The sequence below is a fragment of the Phoxinus phoxinus genome (genome assembly GCF_949152265.1).
Source record: "Phoxinus phoxinus genome assembly, chromosome: 9".
Lineage (NCBI taxonomy): Eukaryota > Metazoa > Chordata > Actinopteri > Cypriniformes > Leuciscidae > Phoxinus > Phoxinus phoxinus.
The window spans coordinates 19,810,714-19,828,971 of NC_136884.1; the positions used below are offsets into that span (position 1 = coordinate 19,810,714).

Consider the following 18,258-nt stretch of genomic DNA (forward strand, 5'->3'; position numbering starts at 1 on the left):
TGAAATGCCAGCGGTTTGCTTGCAATTGGCAAAGGTGCATTATCGCCACCAACTGGTGTCTATTATTCAAGCTCTCAACGGAAGAATCTGGGTGTGACGCGTTTGGCAAAATAGGTCCACAAAAGCTAAATAAACCTAAAATTCTCGGGACAGGAGCATGTGTCCAAATTTTAATCTTAACCGTTCTATTTCATCAGATACGGTCTGTAAACAGGGCTTTAAGTGTAAAATACCGAACTTGTCCTTTAAATTAATTTAAAAAGGCAAATGCTTAAGTGTCTGGTTGGATCATTATTGCAGTGATTATTGTGTTTTTAATCACGTTTTATGTTTGGCAACAGTTCTTCTAACTCTAATTGATGGAGAGTGTAGCTTTTAATTTCTTTAAAAACTTGTAGGAAGACGCTTCATGGCCATATTCCAGGATGTCAATGTCAAGATTTATCAGGCTCAAATTGTGAAAGAATGGTTGGGAGGATGAAGAATCGTTTTCACACGCGAATCGACACCAGAGTCCAGACCTTAAATTCATTTAAGACTTTACAGAGTGCATGACTCTTGCATTGCAAATACAAGATCTTGACCAAAAATGTACGCACCTCTTGATGGAAATAACATCACAACATTTATTTCCATCAAGACGTGTATACATTTTTTTGGTCAAGATCTTGTATTGCGCTATCAAAATTCCTCTGAAACCCTCCACCACCCCCAGCTCCACCTGTCAGAATCTGCTATGGGATTTATGTACGCCTATTTATGCAACATATATCTTCCATGCTCACAGTAGAGTGCGGATCGGGCCGAATTTTTCTGTCCGAGCCCGGCCCGCGTCCGACAGAGCAGTAACCGAACCCGACCCGAGCCCGACAGGCACAAAGACATTTATGTCCGAGCCCGACCCGAGACCAGCAGTTAAAATCCCATTTTTTTCTCATACTAATGACAATTGTACGTTTGTTTGTGTGGAAAGCCGCTTTTATTAAGCAACTGTAGGAAGTCAATCGGAAATGTCAACAGGACAAGCGCATCAGCGCGTGGAGCAACAAGCGTTCTTGACACAGGCGCGCGCACATTATGCACGTGTTTCGTTGTCACGGCTACATAAACAAATGTCCGCACACAGGAAGACGGATGTTATGTTATTATTTTACATGTATTTTAATCACAAAAACGATCGTTTGCATCAAGTGAAAGCATCAGGCACATTGGCTACCTACATAATAACCTGTTTTAAATTTAAAATGTTCAATGCCTTATCGTGCTGATGTGACCGAGCCCGACCCGAACCCGAACATCATTTCTAAATATCTGTCCGAACCCGGCCCGGCCCGTCGGGTCCCGTCGGGCTCGGGTCGGGTATCCATCCTCTAGCTCACAGCAGCGTGTCTGTGTGTCTGTCGGCAGTAATAAGTCCATACTTGCTCTGAAGTAACAGCAGTAGCGCAGCAGATCTATTCAACCAAGACCAAATACATTAACATTGTCTTATCCTTTAACATGCTAAAACCATTCAGAGAGTCGTCATGATTGAAATATGTATATGTGTATCTTTAGTGGTGAGTGGTATTGTACATTCTGCCGTGACCTTACCTCACCGGAAATGGAGTATAACGTCAATGCTAGCGGAGAATCGAACAGTGTGAAGCAGGATCCGGATTCTGAGGCTTTCACTCCTGTGGATAGAAGAGTATGGACTACTTTCAATTCAGTTCTGCTTTATTTTTTTTAATGATTTTACATTTAACTTTTATAATGGCTGCATTTATTTGTGTCCATGCAGAAATGTGAGCGACTGCTGCTTCGCCTTTATTGCAATGAGCTCAGCACAGATTTTCAGGAGCCTGTAACTCCATCGGTAAGATCATCCATCTCACATAGCATTCTACATGCATTTGATTGATTTTCATTGAGGAAACTGCAAAAAAAAGAAGAAGAGTTTAAATGCATGTCTGGATCACCACAAATTCAAAGAAGAAAATATTTAGCACAATGAAAATTAAGCCTATTTTATGAAAACTAGTGTGTTTTGTTTTTTTGCATTGTGACCATTTACATGATGATAAAGCACATTTTACTGTCAGAAATCTCAGTAGCCTATTGTAATACAGAAAATAATTATTTAATGTACAATTGAATGATTTTCATTGTGTTAAAATTGTTTTACATTGTGGTGGTGTTTTTCCACTGCCTTCAATTTATGCTGATTTCATTGAATTATTAAATAAATAAATCATTGTGTTTGGAATCAGATTTGATTGTCATAAAAAAGTACAAATAATCACAATACCAAAATATAAAATGAAGTTCCATCAAATGGAAGTTTCTTAGGTTTTTCTTCAGATTTTGTGGTGAAATGGTACAGACAGGCTCACTCGGGTGTGAACCAAAGCTTCCATTTTAATAAGGACTGTTTTCTGTTCTGACCCTGGGTCACTCTTCACGTTTGCAGTCGATGCCAGAATACAGTGAGATAATAAAGATGCCAATGGACCTGTCTGTGATCAGAAGCAAACTCGGGGACAGCAGTTATAAGAGCATTGAGGACTTTGTTGTGGACGTCAGGTTGATTTTCAAAAACTGTGCAACTTTCCACAAGGTATGATGACTCGCAAGTTAACATACTATCTTCAAGATATGTCCCCTTGAAACTGGATTGTGCTTGGTGAAAACTAGCGGTCTGGTGATATTCTTAGCTCATGACACCAGAAGATGCACAATATCTTCTTGTCTTGTTCTCGTGAACCCGATATTGTGTAAGAAACACCATGTTTAAGAATTCTTCAATGGCTTAATATGACTGGGGGATCTAAAATCTACAGATAAATATGAATATCATTTGATTTTATATATATGTAAGGAGTGAAAGTCATTGTTAATAGATAAGTTATGAGTGTTGAGCTGTTGTTAACCAAAAACCGCTTTAATGTTAATCTCGGCTATGATCAAATAAGTGATGAATGCTTTAACATAGTTAACGTTTTTAAGATAAAAAATCATCAAAAGTGCCTCTAATTGAAGAACACGCACGTGACATCTAATGTTGTGTATTCACGCTGTTTGTAGGAAGACACTGAAATGGCCAGTGTGGGTGCTAATCTGGAGAGTTTCTTTGAGGAACTGTTGAAGCTCTTGTATCCAGACCGGACGTTTCCTGGCGTGAAGGAGGAGAGCATTGCTTCTTTGTGTCCTGACGAATCAAGTCCCTTATCTAAGACGCCTCCACAAGACCCTTCCCCAGTAGAGGAGGCTGCGAGACCCTCCGGTGAAGACCTCCCTCAGGAGGAGCCGCACACCAAGGACATTGAAGAGAAGCCAGAGAACTTGAGCTCTCCTGCAGGACCCAGTCCTGTAAATGCTGAAACGGACAGTAATGCGACTAAAGAAGCAACTTCCTGAAAGAATCTTCCTTGTTTTTCCTCTAAAGACTGGATGGTGCACTTTTCTAGAGCGTGAAATCTCTGGTTCAATTGCAATAATTATACTGTATATTTTAATTGTTTTAAGCATTTGGAAAACAAGCGAAAAAACATTCTAAAAATGTATTATAACAATGCAGTGTGTAATATAGACACAATAAATATCTGAAATATGGCCCATCAAATTTTCATTTTGTTGATGTGCAGTAAGAAAAGTGAAATGAAAGATGCATTATAGTTCTCTCAATTTTTTTTTTTTTTTTTTTGGTCTATTTGATTACACTATTTTAAGGTGATGTTACTGTGAACTTATACAGGGTTAAGGATAGGGTTAGTTACTTGTAACTATGCACAATTTACTGTTATTATTATAGTAAGTACATGTAACGTGTAACTACACCTTAAGATAAAGTGTTACCATTTGGTTTCTTAATTGTTATTTTTCTGTCGTTCAAGAGCTTTTCTTGTACACACAAAAAAATACAATTTAATTTCATTAAGGAGAAGCAAATTTTTATCACCAAACCAAAGATGGTTATTGGCATGTGTCAATAATCACAAAATGCCTATTATTATTTGTGTCCTGGCCTTTGACTCAAAATTTGTGTAATAAGGTATAAAAACAAAGAAAGAGTTGTTTAGAGTTGAGTTGGCTGAACACGTCAAGGCTGAGTTAGCCGTGACTTATTCACAATACAGAATAGCCTCTTGTACCTAATTGCTTTTATTTATTTTTATTCGTCGGTTACTCCAATGTAAACTCCAAAAAAGGGAGAAAAAGAAATGCATAAAAAATATCAGTAAATATACATAGAGTAGGGAGTCAGGAGAGGTTATTGACAGTGCCAAAGAGGTGTCTATATCTGCCCAAAAGTCATTAGACTGAGTTGCTCGAGTGGTAGTAATGCCAGATAGACATCTGGTTTGAGACATCCACATTTGGAAAGAAGACACCTGAGGGGATGACCACAGTAACAATATACATTTCTTTGCCAGATAAACCAAAATTAAAAACATGTGTTTAAGCTGTAAGACTGTAAGAACTGGAAGAGAGGGCAACTCTCTGAGAAAACAAAGGACATCTTTTTTCCCTCTTCCCCCATTCCTTCTCTCTCTCATGCTGAGGTCACCAAAATTTACCCAAAAATCTACATGGTTTAATGTGAACAATTATCATACATCATTATACATGTCTGGTATCATTTGAAACGTCTCAGTGCGACTGGTACAAAGGTCGCATATTCCAAATAAGTAAACCAAAAGGTAATACAGTTTTTAAGAGTTTAGAAATATCTTGCTTACAGAGGAGGGTGTGTCTTCCAGGATGTTTCTGTCTCGGTCTGTGTATTTAAAGAAAGAGCACAAGAGGCTCGGTGCTACAGGCTTCTGTAACTCAGATCAGCCCATAATGTTGAAGGTCCTCAAAGACTTGAGGTATTATGTCTTTTTCTAAATGTCGGGTTTACATCTTTTACTCTTTATCTCTTAGCATTGGATGTTATTGTATTGATTATCTTTGAACTGATTTTGAAATTGGCATGATACATTTACCTGACATAATAAAATTGTAAACATTTTATTTTATTCTGACTTACTCTGAAATTGTTTTCCCAAGTAGATTAAACAAATTGGTTTGTTACTGCAAAATCTGCCTAATATTATCTGACTAATATTTGGCACTAATTCAAGTGTACTTACCAGGGGAGACAGAAGGAATGTACTACCACTGTAAAGACAGAAGGAATTTCTGTTTTGGACAGTAAAATGCTGCTTGACCAACCTAAATTTGGGTGTGTCTACCTCGGTTTTAATTTAATGTTACTTTAGATAAGTGTACGTGGTAAACCACGGCATGGCCAATCCAAAGCTATTATAAGAGAAGGTCCAAGAGTTGGTCGACTTATATCTGTAGTAGTGGCCATACCTCTGTCTGAAGTAAATGTTACTTTAAATTAATTCAAGTGTATACAAACCACGGGGGGCTATACAAAAGTGTAAGCGTGAATGCGACCATCTCAGATATATAGCCAATTACCTCCGTTTAGTGACCGAAGCTGGCGAGTTTGTGAGATGAGACCCAGGTTAAACAGAAGGCGTGAGGACCTCAAAGCGACATAGCTTCCTAATATGAACGGGTAAAATATAAGTAAAGAGTTGACAAGAATAATCAAATGTGCTGCTAAACTATTATATAAATGACCAATAACCAATTGGCATTATAACCCAAATTCGAGGTTGTGATAAAATAAGAAACGGAGCAAAACTTTGGACAAATGTTTTGGTAATGTGGATAGTGCTTATGTACCAAGGTTACACCCACCATTAGGACGTTCAGATCATAATGTTATCCACCTCCTTCCAAAATACAGACAGATACTAAAAAGTACTGAACCTGTCATTCAGCAGGTCCAGTCATGGACTAAAGACTCAATTGAAAACCTCAGAGACTGCTTCGAGAGCACAGATTGGAATCTGTTTTTTTAATGATTTTAATTGTTGCAATGACGATCATGAGTCCTCGAATGACACAATTAACAGTTACATCAACTTTTATACAGAGGCAGTGGTTCAAACTAAAAATGTTAGAATATTCCCAAACAATAAACCCTGGATTAACAAAGATCTTAAACAATCTTTAAATAAGAAAATAATGGCTTTTTTAAAGGAATGAGACAGACAAGGTAAAATAATTAAATAAAGAAATTAAATTTAAGATAAAGTTGGCACAAATACAGTATAAAGGTAAAGTTGAAAATTAATTTAAAACTGGTAATGTCAAACACAATGATGGGAAAACAACAGAAACGGGCACAACTGTTTGATGATGACCCCCATAGCTTTGTAAATAATTTAAATACATTGTATTCAAGATTTGACAATAATGTAGGTATTGAGCATAATGTTTACATAATGCGAAAGTCGCGGAGGCAGCCATTCTTCCACTCAGGGAACACGGGGTTTGCATCCTCAACTATCTCGACGGAAGCAGTTGTGCAAACACAGGGACATGGTGCTCCGTTACCTCAGCCTGTTGGGGCTTCGGGTCAACTGGGACAAGAGCAAACTCTCCCCTGCTCAAAGGATCTCTTATCTCTTATCTATGGAGCTGAACTCGGTCAACCAGACAGCGCGCCTCACAGAGGAGCGCGTCCAGTCGGTGTTGAACTGCTTGAATTCGTCTAAACGCTGGACAGCGGCCACACTGAAACTTTCTCAGAGGCTTCTGGGGCATATGGCAGCCGCAGTAACTCCACTCGGGTTGCTTCATATGAGGCCACTTCAACACTGGCTTCACCGCCAGGTCCCGAGATGGGCGTGGCAGAGCTGCACGTACCGGGTTTCCATTACCCCGCACTGTCACCAAACCTTCAGCCCATGGTCGGACCCTTCGTTTCTACGGGCAGGTGTTCCCCTAGAACAAGTGTCCAGGCATGCTGTGTTCTTCACGTCTGTGGACAGTTGCATTGGCATATCAATTGCCTTGAGTTGCTAGCAGTACGTCTTGCTCTCAGCCGCTTCAAGATGCCGCTTCGAGACAAGCATGTACTGGTCCGTACGGACAACACTGCAACCGTTGCGTACATCAACCGACAAGGTGGTCTGCGCTCACGTCGCATGTGGCAACTCGCCCGCCATCTCCTTCTATGGAATCAGAAGCATCTGAGGTTGCTTCGTGCCATTCACATCACTGGCGAGCTCAATCATGCAGACGACAGCTTAAGCTTCCGGGAGAGTCTCCGGGAGAGACAGGGCACCCTATGGCACCTGCGTCCAGATCTCTGGAAACTCCATGTCTGGTCCCTGGACGGGTGACCTACCCCAGGTGGTGGTAGACACCATCACTTCTGCTAGAGAAGTGATGCGACTCTATGCATTGAAGTGGAACCTATTCGTTGAGTGGTGTTCTTCCCGACGGAAAGACCCCCGCAGATGCCTGATCAGTGTTGTGCTTTCCTTCCTGCAAGATGGGTTGGAGCGAAGGCTGTTTCCCTCCACCCTCAAAGTGTATGTCGCCGCTATTGCCTCGCATCATAATGCAGTTGAAGGTAAATAATTGGGAAAGCATGACTTGATCGTTAGGTTCCTGAGGGGAGCTAGGAGACTAAATCCACCTCGTCCCCCTTCTAAACCCTCTTGAGACGTGTCTCTGGTGCTCAGCGCACTGCAGAGACCTTCAAACTGCTGCAGTCAGCAGAGCTAAAAATCCTGTGACTGAAGACAGTGCTCCTGACAGCGCTGGCTTCTAGGGCTGAACGATACATCGAATTTTCATCGTCATCGCGATATGAACTCCCGCGATGAACACATCGCAACAGACAGCCTGACACGATGAATAATGCCTGGTTCAGATTAGCACTAACTTACACGTTTTTGACTCCTAAAATCTTGTCGTGGACAAGAAACATGTCAGACTACACGTTGCTTTCCGACCAGTCATCGCGTGCCGTCACACACACACATTCACTCGCAAACATTCACTCGCACGCACAGACACACACACTGTCCCTCGCTCGCTCACTCACTCGCTCGCTCACTCACTCGCTCGCTCACGCACGCACACACACACGCTCACTGGCGCACACACACGCTCACTGGCGCACACACACACTCACTGTTGCACTCACTCACGTCTCGCCTCGCTCACATATTCAACCCGTCGTGGAGGACCGTTAAAGTATTAAACATGCTATAGTCTTTCTGTCGTAAAGCCTCGCAGCCGCAACGTAGGTTGTCGCCCACTATGACACACTGTACGAGATGTTACGATCGAATCTTGCGTCCCGACGCCCGTTGTCGTTATTACGAATCTCCACGATACCCATACGTCAAACGGATCGTGCCAAAATCGCGCTAAAATCGTGTATTCTGAACCAGGCAGGTAATAAACGTTTGACCTATCACGCAAAGAACCTATTAAAGCACTAAGACATGGGAACAGTATAGTTAACAATCACATTTATCGCAAGTCATATCGTCATCGCAATATTAAACAATGTTATCGCACATCGCAGCTTTTCCTCATATCGTGCAGCCCTACTGGCTTCTATCAAGAGGGTAGGGAACCTGCAAGCGTTTTCGGTCGACGAATCGTGCCTAGAATTCAGACTGTCTGATTCTCCCGTTGTCCTGAGACCCTGGCCCATATATGTGTCAAAGGTTCCTACCACTCCCTTTAGAGACCAGGTAGTGAACCTGCAAGCACTGCCCTCGGAGGAGGCAGACCCAGTCCTCGCTTTTCTCTGTCCCGTCCGCTCCTTGCGGCTATACGTGGACAGAATGCAAAGCTTTAGGACCTCAGACCAGCTCTGTATCTGTTATGGAGACCAACAGAAGGGAAAGGCTGTCTCCAATTAGAGGTTAGCCCACTGGACAATGGATGCTATTGTCATGCCATATAAATCCCAAAACGTGCCATGCCCGTTTGGGTTGCGAGCACATTCAACTAGAAGTGTTGCTTCCTCCGCATTGGCTCAAGGCGCTTCGCTGACAGATATATGTAGAGCTGCGGGGTGGGCGACGCCCAACATGTCTGCTAGATTCTATAGCCGTCGTATAGAGCCGGTATCCTCCCGTATACTCGGCCCCAGTGGCCAGTAGCGCGGGGGAAACCCGCTCAAGTGTTGGCTTGCTATGCCATTATGGCCAGATACTTGCGTCTATTTGCTCCAATGTGTTCCCCAGAGACGGCTAACCCTGTTGAGTTCCTCCGTCACCCCTACGGCAGTCAGACGTTGCGGAGTGTCTGACGCCAGGCCTAACACTCATATGCATTGAGGAACCTGTGCTAGACTGGGTGTCCATATGTAGCGGTCCCTGCAGCGCCCCCATATGTGTATTTTCCATGGTACGGCTACCCCGTCGGCTAGCCAGTGTCTTTCCCTTGGCAGAGCCCGCGCTGCCATCTCTGCCGGTGCGCTACCCCCCTAGGATTAGGCTGGAACCACCCCAGGCTACCCTCCTTGGCTAGTCCATGAGTACTCTCTCCACTGGTTACCTCCCTCCGGGCAGGTCGTGGCTTCCGCAGCTTTCTCCTTCCCCTGTTAACCCACGTTCCCTGAAAGAGGGAACGGAGACGTTCGTCCCGTCGCCATGTTGTTGTACCATCGCTGGAGATGGCCGGGTCCCTGGCTCGGCTCCTCAGCGAAAATCTATTATATTATAAATTCATTATATACCCCCGCTGCATGATAGAATCCGCTGGTGCAATTATCGCATGCCAATGTGCATTGGCTTGTTTAGTTTCTCTCGAAGTAGAATGGTCTCTCTGCGAAGATCCCATTCAAGTCGGATCCCTCCGACGAACGTCTCCGTTCCCTCTTTCAGGGAACGTGGGTTACCATAGGTAACCGAGACGATTTCTGGCCTAACACTTTATAAAATTCACAAAGGAAACTGTCAGGACCTGGAGATTTATTGGAGGACATGGATTGAATTGCGCTAAAAACTTCTTCTGGTCACAGAGCCGAGTCTAAAAACATCTTGTCATTTTCAGAGACGGCTGTAAGGAGAAGTATATCTAAGAATTCAGTGATATTAGACTGCTCAGCAGTAATTTGTGATTTACATAATGTTTCATAAAAATGTCGAAATAAATTGTTAATCAAACCAGGATTATACGTGACTGTGCTGTCTGGTGTCTTCAATGATTTAATTGTTCTCTCATTTTGTTTTGTTTTTATTTGATGGGCTAATAACCTCTTAGATTTATTCTTAGCATATTCATAGTAATTTTGCTTGGAAAGAAAGAGAAGTTTCTTGATGTGATCCATATTAAGTTTGGCTCTGACTCGACATAGTTGGGCCTAGTTTGTTTGATTAGGGACTGTGCTATGTAAACACTCCATTCTTTTTACTTCTCGTTCTAACTTCTGTCTTTTATTTAACCAGGCCTTTTTGCGTGTGGAAGTATAAGATATAATATGTCCCCAAATCGTAGCTTTAGCTGCATCCCAGAGGGTTGCAGGTGATACAGGTGATTTTTTTGTTATCTGTCCAATAATTCTTAACTCACAAAATGTTGAGTCAGTCAGCATTGAAGAGTTGAATCTCCAGGTCCTGCTGGTCCTGTGCTCACTTAAAATCATATCCAAATAAATTGGAACATGATCAGACAAAACAATTGAACCAATTTGGCAGGAGGACACAGCATGAAGACAGCGAATACAAATCAGGATGTAATCTATTCTAGATGAAGAGCCGTGAGGATTAGAATAAAAAAGTATATTCTTTGTTGCCGTCACTAAACTCCCTCCAAACATCGATAATTCCAGCCTCATTGCAAAGTTCTTTCATAACCAGGGAGGATCTAGGGTTAGTAAATGTTTCCGAACTAGATTTATACATTTTTTGATCCATGACACAATTGAAATCTCCGGCACAACCCCCCCATGCCCTTACAATATTGATTAAACATAAGAAGGATTTTAGATATAAATTTAGGAGAGTCCTTGTTTGTGGCATATATATTAATTATAGTACTAGATTGCCCATATACTGTACCTGTAATTAGAACATATCTTCCGTCTGGGTCATTAACCTTGTATTTGTTTTACAGGATGAGAAAAATATTTGCCCTACCCAATCTCGTTTTAGTTTCAAATGTTCTGAATCAGATAAGTGGTGTCTCTTGAAGCATAGCAATAGTAGCCCTCTGCTTTTTAAGATAGGTTAAAAAAAATTCACTCTTAATCGCGTGTCCTAGCCCTTTAACATGCCATGAGATAAACCTGACCAAATTATATGGTGTCATCAAATACCGTGAAATAAAAACAAAAAAACTGTGAATTTAAAGCTGAAGCATGTCTGAGACAGAAGTAAAATCGACAAAAAAAAAAGATTTTTGCATTTTAATACCCAAACCAGAACATAATAAAAACTCAGATCTTCCCTCCCACCCTCCCCAAGCCTGGTCCCCAAACGACAAGGCACACCAAGAAGAACAGTACTTAGGTCCCTGTACCCGACTGGCATCGAGAATACTATTTAGATTATACAAAGTGGTAATACAGAGTTACACCCATTAGGAGGTGCACGTGCAACAGACCAGTTCCCATATTTCTTACGAGTCAGGCCATCCGAAGTTAGGACACTTAAATAGCAATCCATGGCCACAGAAAAAAGAGGGCAAACACTGTTTGTAACAGTTTCTATAAAAGAAAGGTCGAAATGAAATAACCCGGCCACAAATTGATTGATTGACACGTCACGTTTTGAAACAAATCTACCTCGAAATTTTCTCGAACATCGACAGCATAGAATACTCTGTAACAAATTAACTCTATGAAATATTGATAATCAATAATAACTTGTTATAATTGATTGTGAACATTTGGATCAGTTAATAGAATTAACTTAATATAGTAAAAGTAATATTACAATCAACCCACCTGTTCGTCCCGTGAACACTCGGCGTTAATTGTTTATTAATTCTAATAAATATTAATTTCCGGGGAAGGGAAATGTCTTTCTTACTGTACAGTACTACTAAAAGCCTGTAGTCAAAATCAAGATCGTAAAATAGACTTTGTTTGCAAGCAGAGAATCAGAACCAAATACATACTGTATTGTGCACAAGTTTTATTAACCAAGTCACAAACACATAACTAACATACACACAATTACACATACATGGGTACAGATGGTTAAAGTGACAGAATGGAACCGGACTCAGGAAATTAAACTATGAAAAGATCCATTTAACTATGAAAAGTACCATCAGCTTATCATTATCAGAGCACCTCATTAAATGTATACTTGCATGGCACTTGCAGGGAAACATATCGTGAAATTTCTGAAGATGGATTTTTGATGTTTCCATGAGTCTCAATCGATTCCTTCAGTGTTTACTGAAGAAATGGTGATGAACTTGCGTGGTTGGTTTGACTTTGTTCTGGCTGAAAGTTTTCTCTCTCTCCATGAGCACATGCAAATTGTGCACATGCAGAGGCCATGCAGGCATCCAAGGAGTGAGGAAGTCGGAAGAGTAGATGGCAGTCCATTCAGTAATGGAAAAGTTGCAGTTTTCCTCTGAGTTAGATTGAAGAAAATACAGTCTGACTCTGTTGGGTGAGTGAAGGCATAGCAGGCTGTGGTCACAGGCTGGGGTCCCCACAGACATCAACCAGAAGCAGCAGCAGTAGAGTCCAGAAGAAGAGAGAGACTGATCTTGTGATCAGTGATTTTTAAAAGCGTGAAGATGTCACACCCTCTAGAGGTGTGTGAGCCAATACAAAGTTGTCCCTTTGGAGGGAGTTTTTATGACCCATTGTGTCCTAGCAGGGCATTTGAATATGTAATTTCATTGGGTGTTTAAGAAAAGAATCATCAAGATTCTTATAATACTAATGCATCACAAAGTGAATGCATTTGTAAATTAACAAATGTGGGACGAAGATTGGAGTTTATAGAGACCAAACATGCCCACACATATGATTTTGGTTAACATAGTGTGCAAAGTCTGAAACATTAACCCAATAGAGTTTGCAAGAATACATAGGCCAAACCACATAAAAGGAAAATCATGAGATGGGAAAATTAGATACATGTTCATATATTTTAAGTGGTTATATATAGAATATATAGGATAACAGGGTTTATTTCTCCTCCTCAGCTAGAATTAAGTGAGAGTCACAACTCTCTGGAAATTCCTTTTGGGGTCGTAAAAGTCTTCTTATCAGTCTTACTGTGTCCTGTAACAGGACACCGGGTTCTGCCAGTGTTTTAGCTTCATTTGGGATGTTAGTTTTGGGGGAAGTTTCATAGACCTTTGTTTGCTGGATTATTCATTCAATATAATGAACAATTTGTGCGTGTCTGATTGGTCCAGACGCTACAGTGGTAGTTCTCCCTGGGCCAGTATTCCCTATGAGCTGTCATGTAAAAGAAGTTGAAATAGCTGAACCTAGAGCTCTGCTCTTGTGCTACATGTGACTTATGCCTGGTGTAACGGAGGCCAGCTAGTAGTTGCTGTGCGAGTATACCTCACTCCTCTGATCTCAATAGGCGCTCTAGCGACAGACGCTAGGGGCTGCAGTCTTTAGCCTCCTTGTTAGAGCGCCTGACTCTCATGCCGGAGACCCGGGTTCGAAGCACGGAGCGGGGTGAGAAGGACCCGGGTGGAGGGGTTACATTGGTGCCGTGACCCGGATGGGAGTGAGGTTTAGGGGGGTGAGTGTAACGGAGGCCAGCTAGTAGTTGCTGTGCGAGTAAACCTCACTCCTCTGATCTCAATAGGCGCTCTAGCGACAGACGCTAGAAGCTGCAGTCTTTAGCCTCCTTGTTAGAGCGCCTGACTCTCATGCCGGAAATCCGGGTTCGAAACCCGCACGGAGCGGGGTGAGAAGGACCTGGGTGGAGGGGTTACACTGGCCCACAAATCGCATAAGCATTTTAACTGAGTTCGCTGAAAGTCGAGGCATTAAACTTAAAACACATAACACTGTCCAGAGTCACCCGAGGCATCTCCCTGTTGTGTTATGTGTTCCTTGTGGACTTTTAGTTTGCAGTCTGTATCTAGTTACTGTTTACCTCTAGTCTTTGATTACGGACGTGCCGAATGTTTGGGATCACGCTTAGGGACCCTGTCATCTTCAAGTGTTAACAGAACGAGCCAATGCACATTGGCGTGCAAGATTTGCATTTTGTGCTCTGCCCCGCAGAGCGGGTATAAATACGGAAGCGGAAGCAAGCACCATTTGTTTTTCGCTGAGGAGCCGAGCGGAAGCCCGGGGTCAGCGGTGCAGCAATGGTGGCGACGGTATGGTCCCTTCAGGGAACGAGGGTTACATACATAATCGAGACGTTCCCTTTCAGTAACACGCCACCTATTGCTGCCACCTTTCAGTGCCTAGCGAAAGCCTCCTGATCCTCCGCATATTGAGGCGGAGATGGGACAGGGCTGCGGGGAGGAGTGCAAGATTCAACATTTTCATGGCTTATTGTGCTTTTTTAAAATGTATTTTACATCAAGTATGCCCTGCACTTCATTTTCACACTCATGAACTCACTTATATCCCAGACAGCAACATAGTGTCGCCCACATCTGGTACACATGGAATCCACATGTTCCATGTTGTGCCCGGATCTGGCACAACTATGCTGCTTTTTAGGGTGTCACACTTTGTTTTATACTAACTAAAAGAATGTATTAGCAGTTTTCTATGTTACAAGTACATTACTACTCATTTTATTGGAACATTTAATTTTATGGTTACAGTAATTCATCTCTGAATTGGTATTATGATATTGCTGAAAGTGTAAGATATTGCTAAAAATTAAAATATATATATAAATAGAATACAGTAGTCAACATTTGAAGTGGATCAAAACCTTTCATCAAAGTTATACATGAATTTTGAACAATACCCATTCTTGTCTCTATTAACTTTTTTGATCCACTTCAAATGTTGACTACTGTGTATATAATATATACTAAGGCATTTACATGTACTATCGAATTTACATTTCACAACCATCACAGAATTACATTTTTATCCTCTGAAACATTGTACTGTAGATACTTCTGTCATTCAAAGGGAGACTGGAATGTCATTGGTTCCCCTCAAAACTCTGTGCACACTATGGTATGAATGGTATGAAATAATATAATTTGACTAAATTAATTAAAGAAGAAAAAGATCAAAGTTTTGACAATTTGATAAATCACATCACAAAAGTATAACTCATGGTTGGTTTTCAATCTTGTGAAAAACATTTCCATCCGGTTGAACGTTCCACGCCACTCTTGTGTCCATTTCTACCCCCTGTTCCTTCAGCTTCTGCTTTATCTAAGGAATAGATGCAATCCGTTATTACCAAGTTCTACTGATATGTACACTCTCTCAGCCTGTGTTAAGAGTAACTGGCATATTTCACATAATAAAGCCGGAAACATTTACATATTATTTTTTCTTTTTCAACAAATTGTTGGTGAGAGTGTTGGTCCTTTACCAAAAGTATGTCAAGACACTTGTAGACTCCAGCATCCCTATGTCCCTTCATAAGCAGTGTGAAGAATAGATCAGAATAATAGATTTATTGGTATTTACCATTATTTACCACCTGCAAAAAAAGTATGTCTTAAACCAGGCGCTAATTTGCGCTGCTCTTGGTAGAATGCATTCGTCATAATAGAAATGATCCGGATGCGCAATAAAATAATTTGTTTCCTAGATATACTAAACTATGGCCACTTTGTGGTAATTCATTCCCTTGTTTTTGTTAAATTAAAACGAGGGAACAAATGAGTTCAACATAGCCACAGTGGCCTAAAACCATACAAATTGTGAGGATGAATTCTTCATTTTTGGCCACTATATTTATTATTTGTCTGCATGTCATGTGTGGGGCTCTGTCGATAACACTACAATTTTGTTTAAAAATGTAGAAATTTGAATGAGATTATATATTAGTCAAGTTGTAAGGCTCCAATATGGTGTTATTTTTGGGCGTCATAATAAGAAGGAATGGGGGGAAACTCAAGCAATAACAGCATTGACCACAAAATATGAACATCAATGAAATAAATTATGTGGAAAAAATAATACTTGAGGTTCTCGGATTGTTGGACACAGTCAAGAAATGAATGATCTGTCAACGTTCATCAATACATTATGATTATAAGAGGAGATGCAGACTTTTGATGTTTAAACTAGATTTTTTTATTATAGGATAATTTAATGCTGGAAGGTTAATTTTATGATGGATAATAGTTTATCAAACACATCTAATAGTGTTCTCAAAAAAAGTGTGTTTTTTTATCTATTATTAAAAATTGTCAGTGAGGACCACATTTTTTGTTGTTGAATTGAATTTTTGATATATATATATATATATATATATATATATATATATATATATATATATAAAAATGTAATGGGACAACAAAGTGTACTGTATTTGTGTAATGTACCAACTATAGTTAATCAATTAGCCGTTTCAACACAAATAGTTTATACTCACCCCCTCTAAGATGACCTCCATCACCTCAGGGTCATTTGGATTTTGACTAGATTTCACCTTCACTCTCACAATCTGTTTTGTTCCTGTTTGAAAATTACAAGGATTATTTATTATTGTCCACCGTAAATTTAATAACCAAGTTTGATTAGGTTTTATTTTTCAAAACCAAACCAATAACTTTTGGACCAGTCCAATAAGAGACAATGCTGCTTTAACTATCAAGGAACGCTAGCATAAAATAAATAAATTAACTTGGCAGCCCCAATTATTGTATATTTTGCAGATGTAAATCTTATCTTTGCTCTTTTGATAAACCGTACGCATGGCTCTTCTCAACATTGTAATGCAGTGTAGCATCTGGACGAAATCAGGATGACTCATTCATTCTAAGATTCAGAAAGGTTTTAACCTATGGACTTATTTCATGTAAATCACAGGTCAAGCGCCAAAGAGTCTGCATCACATTGCTCCATTGACACCTTTAGGGGCATGTGAGAGTGTAAGCAGAAACACCCCCCAAACTCGTGAGCTTCAAAAAGATCTCAAGAAGGCCAGGTGGCATGGATGGACCTCTCAGAGACGCCCAATACACACACACACAAACATTATTTCCATGCATGTATGTTTCCTAGCTCATATTAGCCTAGTTATGACTTTCTAGTTGTGTTAGTTGAACTCTAAACGCCTATATTCAAGCCTAAGAATGTATCTCTACTTTTATATCTTCCAAACATATCTTTCTGGGTACCGAATTAAACCTCTCGGTTTGCCTTAGCTAAATATATATGCCGGTAGTAGGTTATGATAAAATGTATTATAATACATTTACCATCCTTTGGAGTAGGAATGAGGAATCCTGACACTAGTGTCACGGGCCGAGACGAGCCCCTTTGATACCACCTTGAGGAGTTACCCAGCGACACCACAGACGGACAACAGGAGGAGTAATAAAAGTCAATTTATTGAATTAAAATCCTATTTGTTAAAACACATAGTAGAAGAGTTCCAACTCTGCTCTCCTCGGTCCAGCAGAAGGTCGACTCGTTCGTTCCTCTTTGGCGGAACCAGTGAGTAGCCGTTTTGGGCGACAATTGCAGACAACGATAAGGGTCGAGCACACGACGGTGCGTCTTCAGACGGATCTTCGCCCAGTGGCTCCTCTTCAGAGCCGACAGCGGCAGACAATGGAACAACTGTGATGAGGAACTCTTGGGTAGCGGTTTATCTCCAGAATAGACAGCGGCAGGCAATGGGACAGGCGGTGATGAGAGGCTTTCACGCAGTGGCTTCTTCGCGGAACAGACAGCAGATAATAGGGCAGAGAATGGCAGTAGGATCTACTCACAGCAACTTCTCTCCAGAATAGCCAGCGATAGACAATGGAACATGCTGTAATGAGAGGCTTTCACACAGCGGCTCCTCTGCGGAGCAGACAGCAGATAATAAGGCAGAGAATGGCAGTAGGATCTACTCACAGCAACTTCTCTCCAGAATAGCCAGCGACAGACAATGGAAAAGGCTGTAATGAGAGGCTTTCACACAGCGGCTCCTCTGCGGAGCAGACAGCAGATAATGAGGCAGAGAATGGCAGTAGGATCTACTCACAGCAACTTCTCTCCAGAATAGCCAGCGACAGACAATGGAACAGGCTGTGATGAGAGGCTTTCACGCAGTGGCTTCTTCGCGGAGCAGACAGCAGATAATAAGGCAGAGAATGGCAGTAGGATCTACTCACAGCAACTTCTCTCCAGAATAGCCAGCGACAGACAATGGAACAGGCTGTAATGAGAGGCTTTCACACAGCGGCTCCTCTGCGGAGCAGACAGCAGATAATAAGGCAGAGAATGGCAGTAGGATCTACTCACAGCAACTTCTCTCC

At 41.3% G+C, this 18,258-nt stretch overlaps 1 protein-coding gene across 4 annotated transcripts in view; it reads left to right on the forward strand.

Moving 5' to 3' along the window:
• The window catches only part of trim24 (tripartite motif containing 24), a 30,200-nt gene extending 25,198 nt beyond the window's left edge, over window positions 1–5,002 (forward strand). For 2 of the 4 annotated variants that reach the window (XM_079623679.1, XM_079623678.1), the window contains 4 exons: window positions 1,558–1,690; window positions 1,784–1,858; window positions 2,453–2,599; window positions 3,067–5,002. In XM_079623679.1, the coding sequence (XP_079479805.1) occupies window positions 1,558–1,690; window positions 1,784–1,858; window positions 2,453–2,599; window positions 3,067–3,399 (688 nt within the window). In that variant the 3' untranslated portion in view covers window positions 3,400–5,002. The remainder of the gene's footprint in view (window positions 1–1,557; window positions 1,691–1,783; window positions 1,859–2,452; window positions 2,600–3,066) is intronic. The other 2 variants (XM_079623676.1, XM_079623677.1) reach the window with 1 other exon arrangement.
• Window positions 5,003–18,258: the final 13,256 nt, after the last annotated feature.